At 49.8% G+C, this 16,715-nt stretch overlaps 1 protein-coding gene across 1 annotated transcript in view; it reads right to left on the bottom strand.

Annotated features, from left to right (window-relative positions):
- The window catches only part of LOC140397014 (zinc finger MIZ domain-containing protein 1-like), a 251,326-nt gene that overhangs the window by 170,694 nt on the left and 63,917 nt on the right, over nt 1–16,715 (bottom strand). Inside the window, 1 exon segment of the mRNA XM_072486046.1 lies at nt 5,982–6,087. Within this exon segment, the coding sequence (XP_072342147.1) occupies nt 5,982–6,087 (106 nt within the window).

Genomic DNA, 16,715 nt, shown 5'->3' with positions numbered 1-16,715 from the left:
TCACTGTATAACACAGGGGTAAGTACTAGAGAGTGTAGGTGTGTCACTGTATAACACTGGGGTACAGTACTAGAGAGTGACGGTGTGTCACTGTATAACACGGTTACAGTACTAGAGAGTGTAGGTGTGTCACTGTATAACACAGGGGTACAGTACTAGAGTGTAGGTGTGTCACTGTATAACACTGGGGTACAGTACTAGAGAGTGTAGGTGTGTCACTGTATAACACTGGGGTGCAGTACTAGAGTGTCGGTGTGTCACTGTATAACACTGGGGTACAGTACTAGAGAGTGTAGGTGTGTCACTGTATAACACTGGGGTACAGTACTAGAGAGTGGAGGTGTGTCACTGTATAACACTGGGGTACAGTACTAGAGTGTAGGTGTGTCACTGTATAACACTGGGGTACAGTACTAGAGAGTGTAGGTGTGTCACTGTATAACACAGGGGTAAGTACTAGAGAGTGTAGGTGTGTCACTGTATAACACAGGGGTAAGTACTAGAGAGTGTAGGTGTGTCACTGTATAACACAGGGGTACAGAACTAGAGAGTGTAGGTGTGTCACTGTATAACACAGGGGTAAGTACTAGAGAGTGTAGGTGTGTCACTGTATAACACAGGGGTAAGTACTAGAGAGTGTCGATGTGTCACTGTATAACACAGGGGTAAGTACTAGAGAGTGTAGGTGTGTCACTGTATAACACAGGGGTAAGTACTAGAGAGTGTAGGTGTGTCACTGTATAACACAGGGGTACAGTACTAGAGTGTAGATGTGTCACTGTATAACACAGGGATACAGTACTAGAGAGTGTAGGTGTGTAACTGTATAACACTGGGGTAAGTACTAGAGAGTGTAGGTGTGTCACTGTATAACACAGGGGTAAGTACTAGAGAGTGTAGATGCGTCACTGTATAACACTGGGATACAGTACTAGAGAGTGTAGATGTGTCACTGTATAACACAGGGGTACAGTACTAGAGAGTGTAGGTGTGTCACTGTATAACACAGGGGTAAGTACTAGAGAGTGTAGATGTGTCACTGTATAACACAGGGGTAAGTACTAGAGAGTGTAGGTGTGTCACTGTATAACACAGGGATACAGTACTAGAGAGTGTAGGTGTGTCACTGTATAACACAGGGGTAAGTACTAGAGAGTGTAGATGTGTCACTGTATAACACAGGGGTACAGTACTAGAGAGTGTAGATGCGTCACTGTATAACACAGGGATACAGTACTAGAGAGTGTCGATGTGTCACTGTATAACACAGGGGTACAGTACTGGAGAGTGTAGGTGTGTCACTGTATAACACAGGGGTAAGTACTAGAGAGTGTAGGTGTGTCACTGTATAACACTGGGGTACAGTACTAGAGAGTGTAGGTGTGTCACTGTATAACACAGGGGTAAGTACTAGAGAGTGTCGATGTGTCACTGTATAACACAGGGGTACAGTACTAGAGAGTGTAGGTGTGTCACTGTATAACACAGGGGTACAGTACTAGAGTGTAGGTGTGTCACTGTATAACACAGGGATACAGTACTAGAGAGTGTCGATGTGTCACTGTATAACACTGGGGTACAGTACTAGAGAGTGTAGGTGTGTCACTGTATAACACTGGGGTACAGTACTAGAGAGTGACGGTGTGTCACTGTATAACACTGGGGTACAGTACTAGAGAGTGTAGGTTTGTCACTGTATAACACTGGAGTACAGTACTAGAGTGTAGGTGTGTCACTGTATAACACAGGGGTACAGTACTAGAGAGTGTAGGTGTGTCACTGTATAACACAGGGGTACAGTACTAGAGTGTAGGTGTGTCACTGTATAACACAGGGGTACAGTACTAGAGAGTGTAGATGCGTCACTGTATAACACTGGAGTACAGTACTAGAGAGTGTCGATGTGTCACTGTATAACACTGGGGTACAGTACTAGAGAGTGTAGATGTGTCACTGTATAACACAGGGATACAGTACTAGAGAGTGTAGGTGTGTCACTGTATAACACAGGGGTAAGTACTAGAGAGTGTAGATGTGTCACTGTATAACACAGGGATACAGTACTAGAGAGTGTAGATGTGTCACTGTATAACACAGGGATACAGTACTAGAGAGTGTAGATGTGTCACTGTATAACACAGGGATACAGTACTAGAGAGTGTCGATGTGTCACTGTACAACACTGGGGTACAGTACTAGAGAGTGTAGGTGTGTCACTGTATAACACAGGGGTAAGTACTAGAGAGTGTAGATGTGTCACTGTATAACACAGGGGTAAGTACTAGAGAGTGTAGATGTGTCACTGTATAACACAGGGATACAGTACTAGAGAGTGTCGATGTGTCACTGTATAACACAGGGGTACAGTACTAGAGAGTGTCGGTGTGTCACTGTATAACACAGGGGTACAGTACTAGAGAGTGTAGGTGTGTCACTGTATAACACAGGGGTAAGTACTAGAGAGTGTAGATGCGTCACTGTATAACACTGGGATACAGTACTAGAGAGTGTAGATGTGTCACTGTATAACACAGGGGTACAGTATTAGAGAGTGTAGGTGTGTCACTGTATAACACAGGGGTAAGTACTAGAGAGTGTAGATGTGTCACTGTATAACACAGGGGTAAGTACTAGAGAGTGTAGGTGTGTCACTGTATAACACAGGGGTAAGTACTAGAGAGTGTAGATGCGTCACTGTATAACACTGGGATACAGTACTAGAGAGTGTAGATGTGTCACTGTATAACACAGGGGTACAGTACTAGAGAGTGTAGGTGTGTCACTGTATAACACAGGGGTAAGTACTAGAGAGTGTAGATGTGTCACTGTATAACACAGGGGTACAGTACTAGAGAGTGTAGGTCTGTCACTGTATAACACAGGGGTAAGTACTAGAGAGTGTAGATGTGTCACTGTATAACACTGGAGTACAGTACTAGACAGTGTAGATGTGTCACTGTATAACACAGGGGTAAGTACTAGAGAGTGTAGGTGTGTCACTGTATAACACTGGGGTACAGTACTAGAGAGTGACGGTGTGTCACTGTATAACACGGTTACAGTACTAGAGAGTGTAGGTGTGTCACTGTATAACACAGGGGTACAGTACTAGAGTGTAGGTGTGTCACTGTATAACACTGGGGTACAGTACTAGAGAGTGTAGGTGTGTCACTGTATAACACTGGGGTGCAGTACTAGAGTGTAGGTGTGTCACTGTATAACACTGGGGTACAGTACTAGAGAGTGTAGGTGTGTCACTGTATAACACTGGGGTACAGTACTAGAGAGTGTAGGTGTGTCACTGTATAACACTGGGGTACAGTACTAGAGTGTAGGTGTGTCACTGTATAACACTGGGGTACAGTACTAGAGAGTGTAGGTGTGTCACTGTATAACACAGGGGTACAGTACTAGAGAGTGTAGGTGTGTCACTGTATAACACAGGGGTAAGTACTAGAGAGTGTAGGTGTGTCACTGTATAACACAGGGGTAAGTACTAGAGAGTGTAGGTGTGTCACTGTATAACACTGGGGTACAGAACTAGAGAGTGTAGGTGTGTCACTGTATAACACAGGGGTAAGTACTAGAGAGTGTAGGTGTGTCACTGTATAACACTGGGGTACAGAACTAGAGAGTGTAGGTGTGTCACTGTATAACACAGGGGTACAGTACTAGAGAGTGTAGGTGTGTCACTGTATAACACAGGGGTAAGTACTAGAGAGTGTAGGTGTGTCACTGTATAACACAGGGGTAAGTACTAGAGAGTGTAGGTGTGTCACTGTATAACACAGGGGTAAGTACTAGAGAGTGTAGGTGTGTCACTGTATAACACGGGTACAGTACTAGAGAGTGTAGGTGTGTCACTGTATAACACTGGGGTAAGTACTAGAGAGTGTAGGTGTGTCACTGTATAACACTGGGGTAAGTACTAGAGAGTGTAGATGTGTCACTGTATAACACTGGGGTAAGTACTAGAGAGTGTAGATGTGTCACTGTATAACACAGGGGTAAGTACTAGAGAGTGTAGATGTGTCACTGTATAACACTGGGGTACAGTACTAGAGAGTGTAGGTGTGTCACTGTATAACACAGGGGTAAGTACTAGAGAGTGTAGATGTGTCACTGTATAACACTGGGGTACAGTACTAGAGAGTGTAGGTGTGTCACTGTATAACACTGGGGTACAGTACTAGAGAGTGTAGGTGTGTCACTGTATAACACAGGGGTAAGTACTAGAGAGTGTAGATGTGTCACTGTATAACACTGGGGTACAGTACTAGAGAGTGTAGATGTGTCACTGTATAACACTGGGATACAGTACTAGAGAGTGTCGATGTATCACTGTATAACACAGGGGTACAGTACTAGAGAGTGTAGATGTGTCACTGTATAACACTGGGGTACAGTACTAGAGAGTGTAGGTGTGTCACTGTATAACACAGGGGTAAGTACTAGAGAGTGTAGATGTGTCACTGTATAACACTGGGGTAAGTACTAGAGAGTGTAGGTGTGTCTTGTACAATACTGGAATGAAGGTCGCCCATAGTACCAGATGACCATCGGCTGCATTCCCATTTCTGCTCCCAAGCCCCAAGAAAGTTCTTCCTTAGGTGACCTCTTTTTCTTTTTCCCCTCTGTCTCTCCATTCACCCCACTGGCAACTGGGTAGCACGATAGCACAGTGGCTAGCACTGTTGCTTCACAGCAGCAGGGACCTGGGTTCGTTTCCCAGCCTGGGTCACTGTCTGTCCCGAAAGACGTGCTTGTTAGGGTGGATTGGACATTCGGAATTCTCCCTCTGTGTACCCGAACAGGCGCCGGAATGTGGCGACGAGGGGATTTTCACAGTAACTTCATTGCAGCGTTAATGTAAGCCTACTTGTGACACTAATAAAGATTATTATTATTCTCCCGGTTTACTCGAGTAAAACCATTCATCAATTTAAACGTCGCCAGCAAATCTCTCCTTCTCCTTCTCTGCTTCAAGAACAAGCACAACTTCTTCACCCACTCATGCTTGACACATTCTTCCTCCATGTTTACAGCAGACTAGCCCACCCCAGGTGTGGGAGAACGCGGTGATAAATGGTATCGTGCACCTCTCCAAGTTCTGACTGGAATTCCTTTCCTGGTAAAGGCGAGGATCGCCCGTGCCGATTCCACAACCTTCTCAAGCGGCGGTGGCACAGTGGGTAGCACTGCTGCCTCACAGCGCCAGGGACCCGGGTTCAATTCCGGCCTTGGGGTGACTGTCTGTGTGGAGTTTGCACATTCTCCCGGTGTCTGCGCGGGTTCCCTCCGGGTGCTCCGGAGAGGTGCAGGTTAGGCGGTGGGGTTACGGGGATACGGAGGGGTGGGCATGGTTAGAATGCCAATTTGAAGGGCTGGTGCAGATTCAATAGGCCGAATGGCTGTGGGGATTCTATGAATCTCTAAACCTGTACACTGAGCCTGAGGTCTCGCTGTTTCTGCACCCTCTTTAAGCATTGTCCCGTTTAATTTACAACCTTATTCGTCCTCTTGCAATGGACCACTTCGAATCAGCGCACAAGTCCCACTCCCTGTAACCCCACCTAATGTTTGGGAGGAAACCGGAGCACCCGGAGGAAACCCACACCGACATGGGGAGAACGTGACACAGCTAGCCACCCAAGGCCGGAATCGAACCCGGGTCCCCGGCGCCGTGAGGCAGCAGTGCTAACCACGGCTCCACCCACAGCATCAGACCTCTCGGTGTTAAACCACATCTGCAGGTGACCCACCCCTCTCTCTGACCTGTCGGTGAGGTCTTTTCACAGGTTACTACAGGGTAGCTACATATTTACTGCCACACACTTGGTGTGTTTATCAGCATTCATAGGCTATATAAAACCAGCGAGAGACAGATCCTGGTTCTAAACCCATTCCCCCCTCTGCTGCATTCATGCTATCGCGGCAAATTTTGTCACTGAACACAACGGTGGTGAGTAGTTGCCCCTTACCTGCCGATTTGGGACTGAACATCTCCCTGTGAGCAGCACAAACCGCCAATAATCGATAACCAAGCTCCAAGTCAAACCCTTGCTGGGTCGAAACGCGACTCACCACCTGGAAGAGAAGCAAAACAAATTAATACTTGACCTCTGAATACCGTGGCTACCAGAGCAGGTCAGAGGCTGGGAATCCTGCGGAGAGTAACTCACCTCCTGACTCCCCAAAGCCTGTCCACCATCTACAAGGCACAAGTCAGGAGTGTGATGGAATACTCTCCACTTGCCTGGATGAGTGCAGCTCCCAACAACACTCAAGAAGCTCGATACCATCCAGGACAAAGCAGCCCCGCTTGATCGGCACCCCATCCACAAACATTCACTCCCTCCACCACCGACGCACAGTGGCAGCCGTGTGTCCCATCTACATTTTTTTTTTTTTACATCGAATTTATAGTGCAGAAGGAGGCCATTCGGCCCATCGAGACTGCACCGGCTCTTGGAAAGAGCACCCTGCTCAAGGTCAACACCTCCACCCGCTCCCCATAACCCAGTCGCCCCACCCAACACTAAGGGCAATTTTGGGCACTAAGGGCAATTTATCATGGCCAATCCACCTAACCTGCACATCTTTGGACTGTGGGAGGAAACCGGAGCACCCGGAGGAAACCCACGCACACACGGGGAGGATGTGCAGACTCCGCACAGACAGTGACCCAGCGGGGAATCGAACCCAGGACCCTGGAGCTGTGAAGCAATTGTGCTATCCACAATGCTACCGTGCTGCCCGAAGATGCACTGCAGCAACTCACCAAGGCTCCTTCGACACCACCTTCCAAACCCCCGACCTCCACCATCTAGAAGGACAAGGGCAGCAAATATCTGGGAACCCCACCACCTGGAGGTTCCCCTCCAAGTTGCTCACCATCCCGACTTGGAAATATATCGGCCGTTCCTCCACTGTCGCTGGATCAAAATCCCTCCCTAACAGCACTGTGGGTGTACCTACACCACACAGACTGCAGCGGCTCAAGAAGGCGCAAATCCTCTGGGGTGAGGGGGGAGGATGCAGATGCTGGTCTCAGAGGTGAAGGATTTTCACTTGCTAATCTTATACTGAAGCATAAATTGAAGGCAAGTTAACTTGGAGATTTGCACTGTTAAAATTTAGGCGGTGACTCACGCTGTGACCTTTGAGTGAGTCAGGAATCTGAAGGCCGCTTTTACTCTTCTCACTGATCCTGGGGGCTGTTAAGAGCTCGCATGTCACTATCTGAAGAAAGGTAGCTATGTCTCATGGTGTCCTGGCCAATATTCCAAGGATTAACTGCTTATTGGCACACCGGCTCTACAGGAGGAAGTTTGTTTGTAACAGGTTGCAAGGAAAAAACCCCAGCGATTACAGGCCAGCCGGTTTAACATCAGCGCTGGAGAAGCTTCTAGAAACAATTATTCGCAAGAGAATAAGTCACCATGTGGGTTGATTCGGAAGAGCCTGTATGGACTGCTAAAGGGGAAATTGTATTTACTGAATTGTTGGATAGTTTTTGAGGAGGTAACAGAGAGGATCGATGAGGACAATGCACTTGGTCTTTCAGAAGATATTCGACACGGTGCCACACTGTGAAAAACATTAAAGCTCGCGGAATAAAAGGGACAGCAGCAACGTGGATACAAAATTGGCTGAATTGTAGGAAGCAGAGTAGATGGTCAATGGATATTTCTTGGGCTGGAGGAAGGTTTGTAGTGGTATTCCCTAGGGTCAGTATTGGGACTCTTGCTTTTCCTAAAATATTTTAATGATCTAGATCTTGGTGTGCAGGGGACAATTTAAAACTTTTGCCCGACACAAAACGTTTAAGTATTTAGAATAGTTTACATCTTCTAAAGGACATAGACAAGTGGATGGAGTGGGCAGAGAGGCGGCAGATGAAGTTCAATGCGGAGGTGATGTTAGTCGGACGAACATGGAAAGGCAATATAAAATAAGGGGTACAATTCTTAAAAGGGGTGCAGAAGAGAAGGGATCTGGGCGAATATGTGCGTAGATCATTAAAGGTGGAGGACAGGTGGAGAGATTGGTTAATAAAACATATCGCAAGGGCGGTATGGTGGCGCAGTGGTTAGCACTGCCACCCCACGACGCCGAGGACCCGGGTTTAATCCCGGCCCCGGGTCACTGTCCGTGTGGAGTTTGCACGTTCTACCCGTGTCTGCGTGGGTCTCACCTCCACAACCCAAAGATGTGCAGAGTAGGTGGATTGGCCACGCTAAATTGCCCCTTAATTGGAAAACAAAGAATTGCGTACTCTAAATTTAAAACAATAAATAAAACATATAGTATTCTGGGCTTTACTAATAGGGATACAGAGTACGAGAGCGAGGGGGTTATTCTGAACGTATACAAGATACTAGTGAGACCTCAGCTGGAATATTGTGCACAGTTCTGGGCGCCACACTATAGGAAGGATGTAGACACACTGGAGCGAGCGTAGAAGAGGTTCACAAGAATGGTTCAGGGATGAGAAATTTCTGTTGTGAGGATAGATCGGAGAGGTTGGGACTGTTCTCCTGGGAGAGAAGAAGGCCGAGAGGAGATTTGTTAGAGATGTTCAAATTCCTGAGGAGAGAGTAGACGGGGAGAAACAGTTCCTGCTGGGAAAAGGATCGAGAGGGGACAGATTTAAAGCGATTTGCAAAAGAAGCAAATGTGATGTGAGAAAAAACATTTTCACCCAGCGAGTGGTTTGGGGTCTGGAAAGCACTGGCTGGGAGTGTGGTGGAGGCAGCTTCAATCGAGGCGTTCCGGAGGGTATTGGATGATTATTTGAATAGAAACAATGCCCAAGGATACGGGGAAGAGGTAGAGGAACGGCACCTAATTGCCCGTTTGGAGAGCTAGCACAGGCACGATGGGCCGAATGGCCTCCGTTTGCGCCGTAATGATTCTGTGAATCATAAAAATCTATGTCAGAAGGTTGTAGGGATCAAGTCCATCTCCTGGACTCGAGCACAAAAGCTAGGCTGAGGGAGTGCTGCACTGTTGGAGGAGTCTGCCTGCTGTCATTCTCCTATGGGTCATGGGTGTGGGTTTGTTTTCGAAGAGAGCCATACCACGTTGCTGCAGTGCACCTCATGGATGGCACATGGGCGGCGGAGGGGGTGAATGTTTGTGGATGGGGTGCCGATCAAGCAGGGCTGCTTTGTCCTGGACAGTATCGAGCTTCCCGAGTGTTGTTGGGAGCCGCACTCATCCAGGCAAGTGGGGAGTATTCCATCACACTCCTGACTTGTGCCTTGTAGATGGTGGACAGGCTTTGGGGGGGGGGGGGGGGGGGGGGGGGGGCATTTGGCGCCCATTAAACAAGGCTGACCTCCGAAGTCAGGTCCCACCTTCCTCCAGCGTCCCTGCATCCTTGAACTCCCTCAGTGTCCACATTTCTATCTGGGATGAACTCACCGGCGGAGCATCACCAGCTCCCTGAGGTAGCGAGTTCTCAATTATCGCAGCATTTTGGGAGAAAGCGGTGTTTCCTCAGCTCGATCCGAAATGGGAATATGGCCCAGCCAGTGAGCGGGAAACACTTTCTCAACATTTCCCTGAGGGATTTTATCGTGTTTTTTTTTTAATCGTTCATGGGTCATGGGCATCGCAGGCTGTGCCAATGTTTATTGCCCATCCCTAATTGCCCTCTAGGGGGCAGTTAAGAGTCAACCACATTGCTGTGGGTCTGGAGTCACATGTAGGCCCGACCGGCTAAGGACGGCAGATTTCCTTCCGTAACGGACAATAGCGAACCAGACGGGTTTTTGCAGCAATCTGGTTCGAATCATAGAATTTACTGTGCAGAAGGAGGCCATTCGGCCCATCGAGTCTGCACCGGCCCTTGGCAAGAGCCCCCTACGTACGCCCACACCTCCACCCTGTAACCAGTAACCCCCCCCCCCCTCCCAACCCAACCTTTTTGGACACTTAACGTGGCCAATCCACCTGACCTGCCCATCTTTGGATCTTTTTGAGGGCGGCGCGGTAGCACAGTGGTTAGCACGGTGGACCACAGCGCCAGGGTCACAGGTTCGATTCCCCGCTGGGTCACTGTCTGCGCGGAGTCTGCACGTTCTCCCCCGTGTGTGCGTGGGTTTCCTCCGGGTGCTCCGGTTTCCTCCCACAGTCCAAAGACGTGCAGGTTAGGTGGATAAATTGCCCTTAGTGACCAAAAAGGTTAGGAGGGGTTATTGGGTTACTGGGATAGGGTGGAAGTGAGGGCTTATGTGGGTCGGTGCAGACTCGATGGGCCGAATGGCCTCCTTCTGCACTATATGTTCTATGGGAGGAAACCGGAGCGCCCGGAGGAAACCCACGCAGACACTGGGGAGAACGCGGGAGACTCCGCACAGACAGTGACCCAAGCCGGGAATCGAACCTGGGACCCTGGCGTTGTGCTAACCACTGAGCTACCGTGCCGCCCAATAACCACCGCCGTTCGTGGTTAAGGGTTTTCAATTCAGAGTTTTATTGATGTCAGATTTCACCACCTGCGGTGGCGGGATTTGAACCTAAGTCCCAGGGCTCCCTGGGTCCCAGGTCCCACTGGGTCTCCGGTTTACCACTCCAGCAACAATACCACCGCCTCCCCCTAGGAGGAGCTGTTTGTGTTGCTCCTGGCACCCGACAATGCACAAAGAGGAAGATTCGAGATCAATAACAGCCTGACTGCTTTAATTCCACTATTGCTCTGTGAAAAGCACTTCCCGCAAATATTTTTCATTGCAAATTACACCTTGCTTTCAACCACTAATCGCTCCCCATTGCACACTCCTGCCTTCACACAATTTGAGCCTTGAAAATAACACAGTCACAACTCGGTTGACGAGGTGGAAAGCTGGCCAGGGCTAGTTGCACAATGGTTAGCACTGCTGCCTCACAGCTCCAGGGACCCGGGTTCAATTCCAGCCTCGGGCGACTGTCTGTGCGGAGTCTGCACGTTCTCCCCGTGTCTGCGTGGGTTTCCTGCGGGTGCTCCGGTTTCCTCCCACAGTCCAAAGATGTGCAGGTTGGGTGGATTGGCCATGATAAATTGCCCTTAGTGGCCAAGGATGTGCAGGCTAGGCAGGGTTATAGGGATAGGACAGAGAGTTGGGCCTGGATTGAGCGCACTTTCAGAGGGTCGGTGCAGACTCAATGGACCGAATGGCCTCCTTCTGCACAGAACGGTTCTCATTCTTCCACTTCCTGCTCTGTCCAGACCCATCATGATTTCGAACAACTTGGCCAAGTCTCCCCTCGACCTCCTCTTTTCAGAGTACAGACCCAGCTTCTCCAACCTCACCGAGGTCCCCTCCGTTACCTCCTCTCTCACGGTGGCCTGAATGGCGGGTCTCGGGAATATATTCTCACCAACCTCGAGATCTCTGCTGCCATTTAACGGGAAGTGGTCCCGCCTTGGCGAGCTGAAGGGGCAATCAATCCCCTCCAGAAACGGCGCCACAGTGGCCGGAAGAGGAACTGCACATAAATGCCAGAGCCTAAATCCCAGGTAATAATAATAAATAATCTTTATTGTCACAAGTAGCCTTACATTGACACTGCAATGAAGTTACTGTGAAAAGCTCCTAGTCGCCACATTCCGGCACCTGTTCGGGTCACAGAGGTAGAATTCAGAATGTCCAATTCTCCCTAACAAGCACGTCCAATAGAACATAGAACATAGAGTGCAGAAGGAGGCCATTGGACTTGTGGGGGGAAACCGGAGCGCCCGGTGGAAACCCACGCACACACGGGGAGAACGTGCAGACTCCGCACAGACAGTGACCCAAGCCGGGAATCGAACCTGGGTCCCTGGCGCTGTGAAGCTAACCACTGTGCTACCGTGCCGCCCCTACCATGTCAAGGGTCCCAGGGAGGGATGGTAGGAAAGGCCTTGGGGAGGTTGGGGGGGTTATTGAGGTCTCGGGGGATAGACTATTGTTGGGGGTAGGGGGGAGAATCAGAGGTCACTGGACTTGAAGAAAATACTCGAGTCCCTCACTCGCTCTCTGCCTCCACGTGTAAACCCCTCATTCAAACCTACTCAGTGCCAACCCTCGTTTTACCACTTTTACTATTTATATGCCCGTAGAAGAGTTTTGTATTTCTTTTTGACGTTAACTGCCAACCTCTTCTCATACTCTCTCTTTGCCTCTCTTATTTTTTCCTTTACTTCCCCTCTGACTTCTCCATTGTCAGCCTGGTTATCGCTGGTATTGCTAATCCCACGCATGCTTCCTCTTACTCTCTGTCGCCTTTGCCATCCAGCGAGCTCTGGATCTGAGTGTCACACCTGATCTACCAGGGCAGCAAGGTGGCGCAGTGGTTAGCACAGCTGCCTCACGGCGTAGAGGTCCCAGGTTCGATCCCAGCTCCGGGTCACTGTCCGTGTGGAGTTTGCACATTCTCCCCCGTTTTGCCCCCACAACCCAAAGATGTGCAGGGCAGGTGAATTGGACACGCCGAATTGCTGCTTAATTGGAAAAAATTAATTGAGTACTCGGAATTTTTTTTTTTTTAAATACCTGGGTCAGCTCCTTTCTCACCCCATTGAAATTGTCCAATTATTTCTCTATCCATTATTTGGTTCTTAAACACTCGATTGTCCCATAGCTAACCGAAACCGGATGAGATTATGATCACTCTTCCCTCATTTCCCCGACTGGCACTTGTTCCACTTGACTTGACTCAGCTCATTTCGAAGGGCTGGTTTAGCACAGTGGGCTAAACAGCTGTCGTGCAATGCAGAACAAGGCCAGCAGCGCGGGGTCAATTCCCGTACCGGCCTCCCCGAACAGGTGCCGGAATTTGGCGACTAGGGGCGTTTCACAGTAACTTCATTGAAGCCTACTTGTGACAATAAGCGATTATTATTATTATTATTATTATTATTATTATTAAGAAGCAGATCCAGCAATCAGGAAGCGCAAGATAAAATTCTCCTGACCACGCTCTGGGGTAACGCCACCCACTTTCAGCACAGGAAGCTCCCACAAGCAACAATTCGACAATGACCTGATGTGCCATTTTTTTCTTTTTAAATGTATTATTTCAAAAATATGTTTCTGGGGGGATAATTATTGTCCAGGGCAACAGGAATACACTGGCAGAATGACAAATCCAAATCATTAAGTAGCCTCAGCTGGACTAAACTAACACGTCTTGTACAAGTTGGCGCCCTCAAGTCTGTTCCGACATTGCTCACTCAACGCCAGTCCCAGCAGCGTAGCTCTTTGATGACGCTCATAACCCAGCTTCCAATTGGCATGGGCATTCACCTCAGCGCCTCGGCCAGCTGCCATTAATTTACGCTGCCGAGCAGCCCCCAATTTGTATGATTTCAAACAGCTGACCCGACGCGAACGACGCCCGCCTTGTGGAGGCTTGCTGTGGGCAGATTGTCTGCCACGTTTCCCACCTGACAACACTTCAACGAGCCCTTTGTCGACGGTGGAGGTTGGCGTGCCTGAATTCCTAGGCCGTGGTTTCTGGGCCTGGACGCTCAGTGACAGCGCGAGGGGTGTGGGGGCCGAGCGCACGACAAAACATCCCCCACTCCAACTCAGAAGATGCTTCTTATAGCCACTGGGACATCTAATTCTTACCCTGTGTCCATCCTGTGAGTCTAGGCTTGAATCCTTGCTCAGCACTTGCATGTCGAGGGTACAATTTATGGGGCTGTTCGCTTGAAGGCCGGAAAGGTCCACGGCAGCCGCCTTGGCACTTGGAATCATTACAGAACAAAAGGAGGCCATTCAGCCCCTTGAATCCATGCCAGCTCTGAGTAGCTCACTCCAGTCGTCCCATTCCCCCTTGCTCTACCCCCGTAACTCTGCAAGTTTACTTCCCCTCAAGCCCCCAACTTTTTGAAATCGTAGAATCCCTACAATGCAGAAGGAGGCCATTCGGCCCACCGACCCTCTGACAGAGCACCCCCACCTAGGCCCACTCCCCCATCCCATCCCCGCAACCCGCACATCTTTGGACTGTGGGAGGAAACCGGATCGCCCGGAGGAAACCCACGCAGACACTGGGAGAACGTGCAGACTCCGCACGGACAGCGACCCAAGGCCGGAATTGAACCCGGGACCCTGGTGCGGTGAGGCAGCAGTGCTAACCACTGTTAAACTGGGAGATTTAGCGACACCTTCTCAAGGGGCAATTAGGGATGGGCAATAAATGCTGGGCCCGGCCAACGACACCCACATCCCGAGAAGGAATAAATGAAAGAAGGCCGAAGTCTCAACTGAATGAGATGATTATATATGATTACAAAGGATAGCCGAAACAGCCCATACGTTTTTTTATTCATTTACGCAATGTGGGCCTCGCTGGCTAGACCAGCATTTACTGTCCATCCCTAATTGCCCCTTGAGAAGGTGGTGGGTGAGCCGCCATCTTGAGCCGCTGCAGTCCGTGTGGTGTAGGTACACCCACTGTGCTGTTAGGGAGGGAGCTCCAGGATTTTGACCCGGCGACAGTGAAGGAACGGCCGATATATTTCCAAGTCGGGATGGTGAGTGACTTGGAGGGGAACCTCCAGGTGGTGGGGTTCCCAGGTATCTGCTGCCCTTGTCCTTCTAGGTGGTAAAGGTCGTGGGTTTGGAATGTTGCCGAAGGAGCCTTGGTGAGTTGCTGTAGTGCATCTTGTAGATGGTACACACGGCTGCCACTGTGCGTCGGTGGGGGAGGGAGTGAATGTTTGTGGATGGGGTGCCGATCAAGCCGGGCTGCTTTGTCCTGGACAGTATCGAGCTTCGTGAGTGTTGTTGGGAGCTGCACTCATCCAGACAAGTGGAGAGTATTCCATCACACTCCTGACTTGTGCCTTGTCGATGGTGGACAGGCTTTGGGGAGTCAGGAGGTGAGTTACTCTCCGCAGGATTCCCAGCCTCTGACCTGCTCTGGTAGCCACAGTATTTATATGGCTGGGTCCAGTTCAGTTTCTGATCAATGGTAACCCCCAGGATGTGGGGGATTCGGCGATGGTAATACCATTGAACGTCAAGGGGCGATGGTTAGATCCTCTCTTGTTGGAGATGGTCATTGCCTGGCACTTGTGAATGTAACTTAGCTCAAGCCTGGATATTGTCCAGGCCTTGTTGCATTTGGACATGGGGGTTTATGCTCCAATCGACCATCCTCTCATCTTTCTCCACCTCAATCTCCCATCGTAACCCTCTCTTCACCTTCTCCCTCAGATGCTTGTCGAGTTATCCCTCAAGTACATCTGCACTATTCACTTCAACCATTCCGATTCTTCAGATTGGAGGGAGGTCTGTCATGGAGTCCTCCAGGGCTCAGCGTTGGGACCCCCGCTCTTCCTGATGTGTATTCACGACCCAGACTGCGGTGCGCAGGACACAATTTCAAAATTTGCGGGCAGTCGGAAGGTCGGAAACATCGTCAACACCGATGGGGACACCGTTGAACTTCAAAAGGACATGAACGTGTTGGTAACATGGGCAGACAAGCGGCAGATGAAGTTCAACGCAAAGGAGCGTCAGGTGACCCATTTTGGGAGAGGTGTCGAAACAGAGGGACTTTGGTGTATATGAATCATTGAAGATGACAGGGCAGGTTGTGAGAGCAGTTAATAAAGCATAAAATATCTTAGGCTATATTAATAGGGGCATTGAGTAAGATGACCAGAGGCTGCTTTCCCCTTTGAGGCGGAAGAGCTGACTGGTGGCGATTTAACCTGAAGATCACCACACCTCAGGCGAGGGGCAAGATTGAGAAGGCCCTCCTTACCTGGTCTGGCTTACATGTGACTCCAGACCCACGGCAATGGGGTCGAGTCTCAACTGCTCCCCTGAAATGGCCAAGAAGAGACTCAGATCAAGGGCATTTAGGTTTCGGCACCAAACAGATCGTAAGTTCATAAGATACAGGAGCAGAATGAGGCCATTTGGCCCATCGAGTCTCCTCCGCCATTCTGACGGCTGATCTCATCCTGGGTAACCCCACCGTCCTGCCCGTTCTCCACAACCCTTCAACCCATTGCCAATTAAAAATCTGTCTAACTCCTCCTTAAATTGACTCACTGCCCCAGCATCCACCGCACTCTGGGGAGCGAATTCCACAGATTCACAACCCTTTGGGAGAAGTAGTTTCTCCTCAACTCGGTTGTCCCATAAGATTAAGCGTCCGCTCCACGTCTACTTTCTCCATACCTTTTAGCATCTTGAAAACTTCAAATTGATCTCCCCTCATTCTTCTAAACTCTAGACAGTAGGCCTAAACTGTTCAATCTCTCCTCATACGACAAACCCCTCATCTGTGGAATCAATCTAGTGAACCTCCTCTGAGCTGCCTCCAATGTCACTACACCTGTCCTCAGATAAGGGGACCAAAACTATGCACAGTACTCCAGGTGTGGTCTCATCAATGCCTTGTACAGTTGCAACAACACTTCCTTACCTTTATACTCGATTCCTTTAGCTATAAATTCCAAATTCCATTCCCTGGGCGGGATTCTCCGACCCCCCCGCCGGATCGGAGAATCGGCAGGAGGGCGGCGTGAATCCCACCCCCGCCGGCCACCGAATTCTCTGGCACCGGAGATTCGGCGGGAGCGGGAATCGCGCCGCGCAGGTCGGCGGGCCCCCCCCCCCCCCGGCGATTCTCTGGCCCGCGATGGGCCGAAGTCCCGCTACTGGAATGCCAGTCCCGCCGGCGTGAATCAAACCACCTCCCTTCCCGGCAGCGCGGGCGGG

Source organism: Scyliorhinus torazame, chromosome 20 (genome assembly GCF_047496885.1).
Source record: "Scyliorhinus torazame isolate Kashiwa2021f chromosome 20, sScyTor2.1, whole genome shotgun sequence".
NCBI lineage: Eukaryota > Metazoa > Chordata > Chondrichthyes > Carcharhiniformes > Scyliorhinidae > Scyliorhinus > Scyliorhinus torazame.
Note: the sequence above shows the minus strand (reverse complement) of the source record. Positions and strands in the feature narration are given on the sequence as shown.